Source organism: Oryzias latipes, chromosome 14 (assembly GCF_002234675.1).
Source record: "Oryzias latipes chromosome 14, ASM223467v1".
NCBI classification, from domain to species: Eukaryota; Metazoa; Chordata; class Actinopteri; order Beloniformes; family Adrianichthyidae; genus Oryzias; species Oryzias latipes.
In genome coordinates, this window is record NC_019872.2 from 15,486,520 (window position 1) to 15,500,563 (window position 14,044).

Consider the following 14,044-nt stretch of genomic DNA (forward strand, 5'->3'; position numbering starts at 1 on the left):
TTTATAAACAGTTTGTTTTGTTTTAGGTTAGCAGAAACTCAATTTAAACTGGGGGATTGCATTTGCCAATCTTTTCTTTCTTTTAAGCAAAATTTGTACCAATTTAATCTAATAATGTGCAGTAACTAACACTAACAATATAGGCAGTCGATTGCTTATAGAGTTAAACAAAAAATAACTTTAAAGTTGAAAATGCTTTGAATATTAAACTTCTGCTCCTTTGTTCAAATAACTAGAAAAGATTTGCCACCCTAGGGTATACATTGCTTTCACTATGCTATCCGTATAAATCTGTATAACAGACGCAATGGATTTTTATTAACATTTTCAAAGTTCAGGCCAAAAACTGAACATATTTGAGCACTTCCTTTATTAAAATAAATATAGAAAAATAATCTGACACATTTCAACTGCAGTATTCCAGCATGTTTATTATATTTGTGTTGCTATATACAGTAAAAGTTACAACCAGGTTCAACTTTTATTTATAGGAAAAACTATGTAGAAAATTTGTTTCTACATTTAAACATCAAATATCACACATGACATGTACTGTCAGACTACTTTAAAGTACTCTATGCAAAAACCTGAGAATTTGAACACAGCAAGACAAACAAACAAGTTTTTCAGATAAAATCTAAAACCTCTACATGTAGATATTTAAGTCACAAAGGTTCGTGTAGAAACGACAAAAGATAAATTTTCATCTTCAGAAAAAAAAAACTTTTTAAAGTTCTAAAGTTAGGCAAGATAGCTAAAGTTAAGATCCGCTAAAAATCCTGAAAAAAGCAGTAAAGTTTCATTAAAAAAGAAAATGTGCAATGTTGGATAATGTACACCAGTGATGAAGATATTTAAAAAAAAAAAAACATTTTAAAAATGTGTATTCTATGCATTAGAGTGCAAGCAAAAGTCCTCCTTGTAAGCAACTATTAGTTAGGCGTAAATACAAAATAATGTTATGCATTAAAATTTTAGCGTGCAACAATTAACTTGCATGCGATACTTTTAAGCCTAAACTACTGAAGTTATAACTTACAGAGGTTTACTCTAAGTTTTGACCAAATATTTAACAACTGCTTGTATTTCACTATTAAATCCCCACTCTCAAATGGTCCTAATGCTAACTTAGCAGAAATGTATATTAAATCCAAATCATTATTAGTTTTTAAAATTGTCTTTGTCACCTCCAAACCAATGTTTAATTTAAGTAAAATTCAAATGACAAGGAAATCAATTGTTGTGTCTTGCTTCTCATGTGTGGAAAAGCAGTAATTTTCATAGTAACAAACATTTCTTTATGCCATAAGTTTTTCCTTGTTATTCAAGTTTTGTGCAATTGATTGTTCATGGTTTAGAACCTGCTGTTCAATTGGCATCAAACTGCAGAAAACCCGTTTTTTTTTTTTTTTTAACAGTTCTGATTTGTTCATCATACACTGTGCAATTTCCATTTTTAATGTAGAAAAATGAATATAAATTTTAGTTTTATAGCTTACAGTAATGCACTCTGAAATGGATTAAAAAAAATTGGAATTAATGTTATTTTAGTCTCGTTAGCAAAAATAATGTCAATAAATAGATCTGGGAACATTGTTAAGACAAAATATAAGGCTGTTGAAAAATATTTCATGATGCATGAGTGGCCAAATTGCTATTAAAAAAGAAAGATTAAGACTTATTACTTTTCTCAAATTTATGAGTTTTTTCGTGTATTGGTACAAATGATTTAGGTTCTTAAAATGATTAATCAGAAATAAAATAACTTAAAAACATCTTCACATACATGTAGAAGCCCCCTGGGCATTAGAAAGTGGGGGACTAGAAACTAAGGCTCCCTTAACTATAACCCTTACAAAGAAAGTGTTGAAGTAATAAAAACAAATCTTGTTCTTTTTCCTCAAAAGAAAAAAAACGTGACTCAAACCAGTGGGAGTGGTTTAAAAATAAAAACACATGAAAGAAAAATAAATCAAAGTGGAGTAAAAGTTAAGGACATGAGACTGAAAAAAAAAAAAGTCAGGTGAAGGCCGTTTAAGCCAGCGTTCAATGCCAGCAGTTGGCTGCCTACACCACAAATGATGACTTCTGCTTGAATTCCCCCTGAGAACAGAAGAAACGAGAGATCTCTTATAGATGATGACTGTTGCTTTATCGACTCATAGATTTTAATAATTAAAAATAAGACTGTAAAGTGCGTTTCCGATGTAGTGCAGTAATATTTACTTACATCATCAGCTTCATCATTGGATGCAGCAGTGTGGTAGACCGAGCTGGGCTTTGGTTTGTTTGTGAAGCTAAATACAGAAAAACAATATTAAAAGTGAAACGAACAAAAAAGGTAGAGTGATACTTTTTTTTAATGAAATACAGTCATAAAGCCAAGTTATTTAGCATTATTGTTTACCTTACATGTCTTTAAGAAAATATGCTAAAACGTAACTGCAGTTCGTACAGGCTATCCAAAATAAATCAGTATCAAAATGAGATAAGTAAAGTAGCGTCCTCTTACCTTTCAGTCAAGTCTGAAAGGAAAAATAAGAGAAACAATGCAATTAGAAAAGAATCCTTGGTACAAAACAATCATAGCCAACTGACTAAGCATGAGTTGGAGTTAGTAAAACATAGTGGTAAATTTTACACTCCAGATGCAATTTTTAAAAGTCTGAGTAAGTTCTTCTCTGAAACCAAGATTCAGAATGATGCTGCTGGTATTTATGAGTCAGAAAATTAAAGGAGGAGTGGTAGCTCAGAGCATTAAGTCTCATTTTCACTTGTGAAATCAAGTACTTTGGTTTGATTATCTTAAAGGAGCACAGACTTCTCAAAGTAGACCAAGTTATTTTTCAATGAATGATTTTAAGGAAACACTAATGCAAACGGAGGGGGAAAGTAAAGATTGTCCAAATTGTGCGAGCTCAAAAATACCTTCAGGTTAAATAATTAAAGATCAACTACAGTCATATTTTGATCCATCTAAGATGTGACATGCTTAATGTGACATGAAGACTGTGGTACAATGGGCAACTAAGGTGACAGCTTAAAGACCGATCTGTTTATCATTTAATATATTTGAAAGCGTTCCCAGTGGGGTTTTAATTATAGTTATGCAAATTCTTAGCGAATTTTTTATTTATTTTATTATTTATTATTATTATTATTTATTTTATTATTTGTTATTATTTTATTATTTAGCAGCAGGAGTTCATCAGAAATTGGCCTCCAAGTTGTAGGCAGGACTGCTGGCCCAGAGTGAGTCCACCCCTTCCCATCATCCCTCTGTTTACACTCTCTCCTTCTAACCTACAGCCCCTTACACCCCCAACCTGATATTAGTGGAGCAATAAAAATGCCGAGCAATATTGGAGCTATTCAGCCCTACAGTTTTGAGCCAGAAGCCAGCTCAGACGAAGAAAACAAAGATGTACATGGATCTTTTTGTTTGCAAGTGGATGCCTCAGAATGGAGCGGAGCAGGGAGTTTGTGGTAGTAAAGGTAAAAAGGTAAAGGTAAACTTTATTGTCCTCAGAGAGGAAATTTGTTCTGGGCCACAGAGCTACAAACTGTATACCATCCTTCATCATTCATCAAACACTCATCACATACATGGTAAAAGAGCGTAAAGTTGTTAAATAATAAATAAATAAAAACAGAGTGTACAGATTTTCCCCCCATGCTTGACTTTCACAGTCGAGAACACGAATAGTAAAATAGTAAAAAATTGTAAAATATCTAATTCAAACCTTTAAAACCACCTTGTTAAAAGTTATTTTTTGTGAAATGCATCATCAATTCACAAAACAAAAACTCTCCATTCAAATTCAACAGCTATTAAAACTAGGGACTGGTGGTCCCTAGTTGCATCTATGTCACAACTACAAGCTTTTTCAAATGACATTTTTGTGTCTGCTCTAGGGTTGTGCCGATGGACGATATCATCGTCCATCGTGATGGGTGACTGACATCCCGATGGAGAGACACCATCGTGATGCCACGCCCCCGCCACGTTGCGCGTCGACACCATAAGCCGCGGTTACATGTACAAAATATCTTGATGGGATCAATGGTCGGATTAGAATCCAACCGTGTACATGGTTCCAGAAAAATGTTTTTAGAATATAAAAACGTTCACTAAGGTCACACTTTCCGTCGGAATAAATCATTCGCACATGCGCAGTAGGGTTTGAAAAACGGAAGGATATAAACTCCGCCGAGCGGCTTTTTTTTTTTCTCCAAACTTTATTGTATGTAACAATTCAATACAAAACAATGTTAAATAGCGCCGAGCGGCTATATACATTGACATGTCAGCTCGGTAAAATACGAGATGATCTTCTAAACGTGCTTTTAATAATGTTACGGTTATTATGAAACACCTGTTCGCTCATCATTTGAATTTTAATCCGTGTGGTCAGTGCTTTTTCTGAACGAAGCCAGGATTAGCAGTATGCTAACACGGGCTAACAACATTAGCTTTGGATGGTGCTGCTTGCTGGCTGCACGTAAACATGTAAGAATAACATCAGCCTTTATTTAGTCGGGACACGACTGGAAACACAAATCCACGTGATTGTTTGAATGTTTTCTAAGGACTGAGCGACATTTCTGCTTTGAAGCTCAAACCGCTGTGTGTGCTGACGATCCGAGCTGTGCACAGACACACACTTTTAGACCCGGTTCTGAGTTCGGTTGCTTGTACCCCTAGAGCTGCGGGACGGATCGCAGTCTTAAATCTCCCACACATACCGCTCATGTCCCCCCCCCCCCCCCCCCTTCCCATCAAACACAAAGCTGTAAGTCCGCACTCCCCCGGTAGTGCGGGAGCGGACTACTTCTCTTCTATTTTGTTTGTTACTTTTTTTGTTAAAGTCACTTCCCTCAGTTTATACTGGATCATCGCGGATTGGGAAATAAAATGAAAAAAGCAAAAAAAAGAATAGCAGTTACATAAGAACGAAAAATGTAAAAATACCCCCCCCCCCCCCCCCCCCCCCCCGACCATGTCATCGTCCATCCCGATGGTTGACAGCAAACATCGTCAACGGCCAATTTAAGGGACATCGCCCAACCCTAGTCTGCTCCCGTTTCACAATGATCTGAATGAAAAAATACTCCAAATTTTTCTTTGTGTATGTCCTCCATCATGAGTAGAAGGCCACAAGAACAAACACCAAAATTCCAATTTTCATCGGAGTGGGTCTTTAAAAGTATCAACTTAATATGTAAACTACGAAAACTGACATGTTAAAATGTATTCAGAGAAAATGCATGGAACTTACTATCCAGATATCCTTTCTTTTTGGCAAACCAAACAGCAACTATCAGCAACACCAAAAGCAGCAGGGCCACTAGCACTCCTGCAACAATACCTCCAGTGTTCAAGTCACCTTGAAAAAAGAAAAATGACACATTTTTATTCAAAGAAATCACAGAAGCACTGTTAAGTATGTTGTTATTCTTGCAGTCTTCATTGCTTCTCTATACATAACCAAAGAAAAGAAAAAACAGATTTTCTTCTTTGTGTACTTACGAACTTCCATTTTCACAGCCCGACAACTTTGTGCAGGACCAGCGCTGTTGGTAGCCTCACAGTAATATTCACCGGCATCTGTCAGGGAAGCTCGGAGAAATTCCTGAAGAACAAGGATGACATTTAACATACTCATAATAAAAAGGTGCTGTAAAATGAATGATGAAACTCAATTAGCTGTAGCTAACCAGTGTGCCCTTTGCTTGATCAAGCCTATAGGTGGCGTTCCTAAAGTTAGAATTCTTGGTGGGGTCAGCAGGAAGAAGGGTTTTGTCTTTGTACCACTGATACGTAGGAGCTGGGGACCCAACCGGATCGTGACAGAACAATATGGCCGCCTTACCGGTCGTCACAGATGTTGGGATTTTACACATGGGCACAGAAGGGGGCACTGCAAGACATGATGTCAATTTCATTTGCACCACATGAAAACATCAGCTTTCGCACCAGAAGTAGGGTTTTGGCTTTATGGTTGTGCTTCCACACATCTGTCCACAAATGTTTCCAAATGTGTTGAAGCCACTTCTTACCCAGAACAGTCAGCGAAACAGAGATTTCCCCAAACTGTTGGTTGCCGGACACCTCACATTTATATGTGCCATTATCGGTACGGGTCACTTTGGAAAGTCTCATATTAGCCTGACCATAAATAGACACACGACTGGCATAGGGCTCTGAAACAAAAAAAACAAAAACAAAAAGACACATTATAGAGGTCTTAAAACTGCAGTCTTTGTTTGCCCTCTAAGAACTTGTTTGAAATTACTGTACATTTAAATAGTATTTAACACCAAATTTATGAAGGTAAAAATGTGTCAAAAAGAACGCACTTGTAGATTTGATTTGAGAACTTGTAATATAGAATCTGAATACTTGTGCATGAAAAATCTGCATCTGTGTGTAAAAATCTTCTGCTGTGAACTGACAAATTTCCAATTGCATGTGTTCATTTAGAGTTACAACTTCAAATCTGTGATTACAACTGCTCAAATGTGCTTTTGCGTGTGCTCGAATCTGCTGCCGCAAATCACAGGTGCGCTACAACTGCGCTCTGACTTCTGACACATTCCTTGCGAGAAACTTGGGTCAAAAGTGATCTGTGTCCGATAATGGGACTAGGGGGGGAGGGAGGGTAAGAGGAGGCGGAGTCAACCAATCAGAGTGCTGGATTCGGAGAACTTGGTCAAGTTAGAAAGACCTTCACAGATTCACACTTCCTGCTTCAATAACTCTTCTGATAAACGTTCAAATGTGACAGCAAGTCTCTCAATCATTTTGTATGAACACAGAGAGTGAAATAAAAATGCATTTCTACAGAAAAACTTCGTTTTCTCCTGCATTTTAATGAGAAATGATCTCTTCGTGCTTTAAATGCAGACATGCAGCGACGGCTGCGAACGGACAGGATCAGGAAGATGATCATCTTTGTTGTAGCAGGACAACAGGGCCAGGGCTATTGAGCAGCTTTATTATAAATCATATGGATAAACATTTGAAAAAAGTATATTTGATTAGATAAATGCGTTCTCCGCGACGTTCCAGGCGACAGCGCGGCGGCGCGCAGCTGTGGCGGACTCAGCCCGCTGAGGAACGGCTGGCCGCTGACTGAGCGAGGGCGTAGCGTGTCGCTGGTACGCGACACTGCGGCCAGACGCCGAGCTCCGCCGTCGGTCAGCGGGATCCTTGTTTCTTCTTTCCTCCGCGGAGCTCGGCGTCTGGCCGCGGTGTCGCGTACCAGCGACACGCTACGCCCTCGCTCAGTCAGCGGCCAGCCGTTGCTCAGCGGGCTGAGTCCGCAACAGCCGCGCGCCGCCGCGCTGTCGCCTGGAACGTCGCGGAGAACCCATTTATCTAATCTAATATATTTTTTTCAAATGTTTATCCATATGCTTTATAATAAAGCTGCTCAATAGCCCTGGCCCTGTTGTCCTGCTACAACAAAGATGATCATCTTCCTGATCCTGTCCGTTCGCAGCCGTCGCTGCATGTCTGCATTTAAAGCACGAAGAGATCATTTCTCATTAAAATGCAGGAGAAAACGAAGTTTTTCTGTAGAAATGCATTTTTATTTCACTCTCTGTGTTCATACAAAATGATTGAGAGACTTGCTGTCACATTTGAACGTTTATCAGAAGAGTTATTGAAGCAGGAAGTGTGAATCTGTGAAGGTCTTTCTAACTTGACCAAGTTCTCCGAATCCAGCACTCTGATTGGTTGACTCCGCCTCCTCTTACCCTCCCTCCCCCCCTAGTCCCATTATCGGACACAGATCACTTTTGACCCAAGTTTCTCGCAAGGAATGTGTCAGAAGTCAGAGCGCAGTTGTAGCGCACCTGTGATTTGCGGCAGCAGATTCGAGCACACGCAAAAGCACATTTGAGCAGTTGTAATCACAGATTTGAAGTTGTAACTCTAAATGAACACATGCAATTGGAAATTTGTCAGTTCACAGCAGAAGATTTTTACACACAGATGCAGATTTTTCATGCACAAGTATTCAGATTCTATATTACAAGTTCTCAAATCAAATCTACAAGTGCGTTCTTTTTGACACATTTTTACCCTCATACAAATTGCCCTCATGCAGTGACTTTCAATGCATTTGCCTGCAATGACGAGTTTGTTCCAGCAGGAGTCAGTATTAGGTGACACAGTATCAATACAGTTTGGGTAATGTGCTGAAACGCTTCATGAGGCCTCATCTAGCTATCACTACTGTATCGGTTTCCAAATCAAATAACTCAATCAGATCAGGGCCTAAATATTCTGATCAGGGCATCTCAAACAGAAAGCGTAATCAACATTAGCAAAAATGAAAATAAAAAATAAAATAAAAACATTTGCAATGCATACAAACGCCTCAGTCATAGTTATTCAAGTCTGACTTTGGAAGAAGCAGTTGCCGGCAGTGCTCTTACCGGTTGGTTTCCCACCATAATACACGTATGCTTGGGATCCTTTGTCGTCTTTAAACTTCCACTCAAGCCTGACATTTGGACCGAAGTCTGCCGTGTAAGAGCAGGTCAGGTCTGCCTCTGGAGATAAAACAGCACAAAACATTTCACCTTCACTACATTGCAGGTACGGAAGAGTAACAAAAACCTCGTCAAACTGTTTCTATTTGTAACCAGCTACACAGACATTAAAAAAATCAACCGTGTGAATAATTTGAGTACTTTAAAGTAACAGTAGCTAATACTTCCTTAATTTCTTTCTGGACTCACCTTGATCCTCCTTCACCTGCACATTTGTGTTACTGGAAGAGACAGAGAATCCACTCACACCTGCAATTGTAAAAGCTGAAATAAGTTACTTGATAAGACTTTAAAAAGAACCAATGTACAACATTAGGACAGAGTGAAAACTCTGACTTCATCTAAAGTATTGAGGGCTCCATCAGAGATGGCAGAGGAGTGAGCTACTTTCAATAGGACTCGTCCTACTTAATAAAACCCAGCAACGGCAGAAATGTACCACTGCAGCTAAGAGGGTCATTCACAACACAGCCCAGAATTCAGACGCTGCCATGGCCCAGTCACGTATATGGACATAAATAAGACTGAGCAAACAGGAAGTCTTTGAGGAAAGAAAACAAAATCCTTACTAATTAATTACTGGGATTTTCAAAATAAGACACCACATGCATAGTCCTTTAAGAGTGATATGAAAGCGTTTGGAATTTCTGTGATTCACTAACATACCAGATCTTACTTAGAAATAGAGCCGAATAATGCCATCACAGACTGTGTTAAAGTTCCAGCGAAGCATCAGAGCCAGTGCTCAAATATTAATACACACTTTCATAACATCTAGAGTAGATGATTGTAATGCTCCTCAGTCTGGTGTTAAGAAAAATACTATCAGTCAGCTGCAGCTTGTTCTGTACGTCTCTTAGCCACAACCAGAATGAAGGGGATCATAAAAAAAACTCATCTTTCAAGACTTTTTTACGTGTCCACGTTTTAATTTGATTGTATTAATAATAATTTGATCTATTTGGATTGTATTTGTAGGATTTGTATGTGTTTTGTGTCTTTTTTACTATTTATTTTATCATGTAAAGCACTCCAAGGTGGTTTTTCGCAGGAAAAGTGCCATATAAATAAAGTTAAATTTCAATCATACAAGCAGCAAGCATGTTGAAAATTACAGACATGCTTTTGTGGTGTACTTCTCTACAGTCTATACGAACTGATGGAAACAAACATGTTGATATTTAAGCTTTGTTTTCTGGGACTTGAACAATTTATAAAGTTCTCCTAAATTAAAAGTGTGACTTGGGACCAACAGACAGGACCAAAGAAACTAGATTTTTAAGTTTTCCCAGAAAAAGACTTCCAAAAAATAAAAAAAAGGCAAAACATCTATTCACCATTTAAATGCAAAATGAGGAAAAGACAGATACGTTTCTCCCTTAACCAGTCCAGAAACAAAGAACTCACGGCTATTTAGTTCCGTTTGTATAAAATATGTACAGAAACAACAACTGCCATTTTGCACACAAAAGCCTCAAAGTCAGGAAAACAGGAAGCAAAAAGGCATTAGGATGCAAACTGCTGCCTATGACTTCATGCGAGGCAGGAAAAAGGTGTGGTCATAAAACATTAAATCATCTTAACATTTCAGCAATGATCACACCTTAGTTTGTGTGCAATTTCTAGATCAAATACATATTAACAACACTACATAGAAAACACACCAACAGTAAAGTTTATAATAGGTGTTAAATCAAACTGGGTTAAGTAAAAATAGCTATAAAAAAGTGCTATACGCTGGAGTAAATGGAGACGACTACCACCTAGATATTAGTTGCTTGGCAAAATGCCAGGTTCAAATCTATTTTTCCCCCATGTGCTTCAACGTTGAAGTCAAGAGGTGCATTTGTTTTCCAACAGTTATGAAAATGACCTTAAAAGCAGCTCTCAATGTTGTTTAGGCTTCTGACGTTAAATTGGGAAGTAAAAACAATACCTCCCATATAACAACATGTTTAAATTAGTTTAACCTTTTCTTTTTTTTTCCACAATTGAAATATTTATGTAATGTTAACAAAATATTTATTGATCTATTACACAAATAAAACACTATGTCTCTTTAAGCCACCAACCATCCACTTCACTTTAAAATTACACTTAGGTAAGAAGTAAATACAAAAATGCCCAAGAGTGCAATGAAATTGATACATCGGAGTAAAAAAAGTTTATTAAACAAATACTTTTTTGAAACAGAGCAGATTGCAAAAAAAAGGACGAACTGTTAGTTTTGCAGAGATTTTGATTATTTTCAATCAAAAATTCTAAAATGGCATCAGAAAAATGTGTTTCATTTGTGACTCAGTGACATAACTGGGTAGTTTCACCCTTACGAGATCAGACTGACTGCAGCAGATTACAGAGATGACCGTGAACTACCACACCTAGTCGCTCCTCTCTCCTGTGCTGTCAGAGTCTACAGGAGGAAAAACCAGTGGCTCATTCCAATCAGCTGAGCCCAAAGGCTTCAGGCGAAACTATCATTTGTGTAAACTGGTGTAACTCGGTCTGCTCAGGAACAGGAACATTGCTTCTCAGAGAGGACAAACATTCTTAAAGTGCTTACAGTTCTGTTCACTGTAAACAAACACCTTTGAGTCCCTATAAAAATATAAATACAATTCTTTAAAAGGTATTGCCTAAACCTGAAACTAATGCAGGTCAACTCGACTGTTACTTATTAACCGACTGCAGGGTCACAGTCGACTAAAAGATAACTCCAGGAGGAAAATAAACATTCATACTTTGTCCATTCCTACACTTTTGCTTGTTTTATTTCAAACACAAGATCATTTTCCTCAACATCAGCTGACAAAATCCCCTTTAATTTCGGTTTCATGGAAATACGTAATCTGTTCTGCGAGTTGTAATATGAGCAATGCGCCATGCCCTTGTGTTTGCATTCCGTGTCAGTTTCAGTGTACAAATGGTAAAGAACTTTCAAAATAAAGGCCTAGTACTGCGGGAGCCAACAGAAGGTGCATTCAGAGCCTGAAATGAAGGTGTCCTTTTCTAATCCCGTATTCAGGCTCATCAGAAACTGCTGCTCGTCATCTGAACGGCACTTTAAATGCTGAAAACTAAAACCAGAATGGAAGTCAACTGGAAGATGTAGAAGAAAAACAGGATGTACTTTTTTTTTTCTTTCCTCATACACAAACATAAATCCCATAGGTTTAAGTTTTAGTAGATTTTACTGTGCAAATATTTGTTAACAAAGGGTAAAAATTGCAAATGTTTTGATTAAAATAAAAAGAAACTGTTGGTGGCTTTAAAGTACAATAAAAAAAACTAGAAAGAAAGCTGGGACAGATGGGATTGTCTAAATTCTTTGATAATGCTGGATTTATTGCTTTATGAAACTCGTTTTCTTTCCCTACAGGAAATAATAAAAAACGGGATTTAAAATTCTTTCATCCACTAATAATACATATACATAAAACCTTTTTTTTTTTTTTAAAGAGAATAAAATTTTTACGTTTGAGATTAAGAGACTAGAAATTAAAAGGTTAAATTAAATATCCTTTAAAGAAATGTAATTATTACAGCTTCATCTTAGTTCTGGAATGATTGTGGATTTGAATAACTATGTTTATTGTAAATTTTAAACTTTATTGCAAACAAATAAGTGGAAACATAGAACTTAGCTTCATCTACACTGCTGCTGCTTTAGGGTTACACAAGCTCCAGGGAAAGATTTGAGAAGTATAATCTTAATTTATAAAGAGAATTTATGTGTAAAAAAAGAAAAAAAAACAGATTTATTTATCGTGTAGATGTTTTTGCTCCTGACACTACCCTACTTTGTTTGTCTAATTTTTATGTCAAAATAAACAGGACACGGTTCAAACGACAGAAACTTTACTTCTAGGTTCAAATGTTAAAGTTTCCTGGAAAATTTATAGATTTATCTTCAATGTAACAGTTGTTCAGTCGTTGGAAAGGTGAACAGAGAGAAAACAGGCCGCAGCCGCTCACCTGTTGCTGCGCAGAGCAGCAGCACCGACACAACAAAGCCGTTCATGTCGGGCGCCCGCTCCTCGTTTGTCCCGCTCCACTAAATCTCCTTTCAATGAAAAACGACAGAAAAGTGCTCAGAATACTCTGTCAGTCGAATTATTCGCAATTTTTTTCTGTTGATTGAGGTCTCTGTCGACTTTTTTCCAACCGCGGCGGGTGGCTGCTCACACCTGCAATAACCAGAAAAACGCCTTTACGCACGGTCACTTCCGGTATCTCCGTCTTCTGAGGGAAGTGAAGGAGTGGAAAAACAGGTTAGGCAAGGAACGCTGCGGGAAAAATGCGTGTAGAGAGATAAGAAGCAGGTCCGTCAGACGTCCGCACAGGGGCTCTCCGCCGTGCTCAGTCATACATTTGTGTTTGTTGAACTTCCTTCCTCCTCCTCCTCCTCCTCCTCCTCCTCTTTGACCCGCAGGGTTCCTGCGGAGGAGCTGGAAGAATGAACAATGAAAGAGTGCTCCCCTCCACTGAATGCACATCTGACAGGGGGCTTATAAAAGCTGAGGAACATTTTCAAACTGAAGGAACCAACTCCTTGTTTCATTCCTTTTGTTGTATCATGATTGCATCACACCTGCTGAGCAGGTTACTCTGAAGAAATATGAAATAAAACTTCATATATTACAAGATCTACATGTAATTCCCTTTTGTATGTTTGCTTTAGTTTAGCTGTTTAGCTTTAAGTTTGCTAATGTTAAAATAGGAAGCCCTGGACAAAGAAAGTTTTTGCTCAAATAATAATTTGTAGCCTCAAACTAGCATTTTGTGTACACAAATTAGTATTTTGTTGCAAAAATTAGCGTTTTTGTGGGCACAAATTAGCACTTGTGGACACAAATTAGTATTTTGTTGCAAAATTTAGCATTTTGTGGGCACAAATTATTACGCGTCTACACAAATTAGTATTTTGTTGCAAAAATTAGCATTTTGTGGGCACCAATTAGCAAGCATGTACACAAATTAGTATGTTTTGTGCCAAAAATCAGCATTTTGTGGACATTAACTTGTTTGTGTACACAAATTAGCCTTTAGTGCTTACAAATGAGCATTTTGTTGGCAATAATTTCTATTTTGCAAACACAAATTAGCATTTTGTCAACTACATTTTTTATTTTGTGGCCACAAATGAGCATTTTGTTGGCAATAATTTCTATTTTGCAAACACAAATTAGCATTTTGTCAACTACATTTTTTATTTTGTGGCCACAAATGAGCATTTTGTTGGCAATAATTTCTATTTTGCAAACACAAATTAGCATTTTGTCAGATACATTTTTTATTTTGTGGCCACAAATTAGCATTTTGTTGGCAATCATTTTTATTTTGTGTCTACAAATTAGTACTTGTGGGCACAAATGAGCAATTTCTGTGCACCAATTAGCATTTTTTGGGCAAAATTAAGAATTTGTTGACCATTTTAAGTATTTTGTGGGCAGACATTAACATTTTTGGGAAGGAATTA

At 37.4% G+C, this 14,044-nt stretch overlaps 1 protein-coding gene across 2 annotated transcripts; it reads right to left on the bottom strand.

Moving 5' to 3' along the window:
- Positions 1–409: 409 nt before the first annotated feature.
- Positions 410–12,939, bottom strand: LOC105355609 (junctional adhesion molecule A-like). Of its 2 annotated transcripts, none has more exons than XM_023962504.1 (11): positions 12,784–12,939; positions 12,541–12,628; positions 8,755–8,814; positions 8,449–8,565; positions 6,061–6,204; positions 5,719–5,921; positions 5,531–5,633; positions 5,280–5,387; positions 2,513–2,525; positions 2,231–2,297; positions 410–2,103 (listed from the first exon to the last, which is right to left on the bottom strand). In XM_023962504.1, exons 2-11 carry the CDS (start codon positions 12,584–12,586, stop codon positions 2,068–2,070), a joined length of 897 nt encoding a protein of 298 aa, XP_023818272.1. In that variant the 5' UTR covers positions 12,587–12,628; positions 12,784–12,939; the 3' UTR covers positions 410–2,067. The 2 variants fall into 2 exon arrangements, with proteins under 2 accessions (XP_023818272.1, XP_023818271.1); XM_023962503.1 differs by having other exon boundaries at positions 12,753–12,939.
- Positions 12,940–14,044: the final 1,105 nt, after the last annotated feature.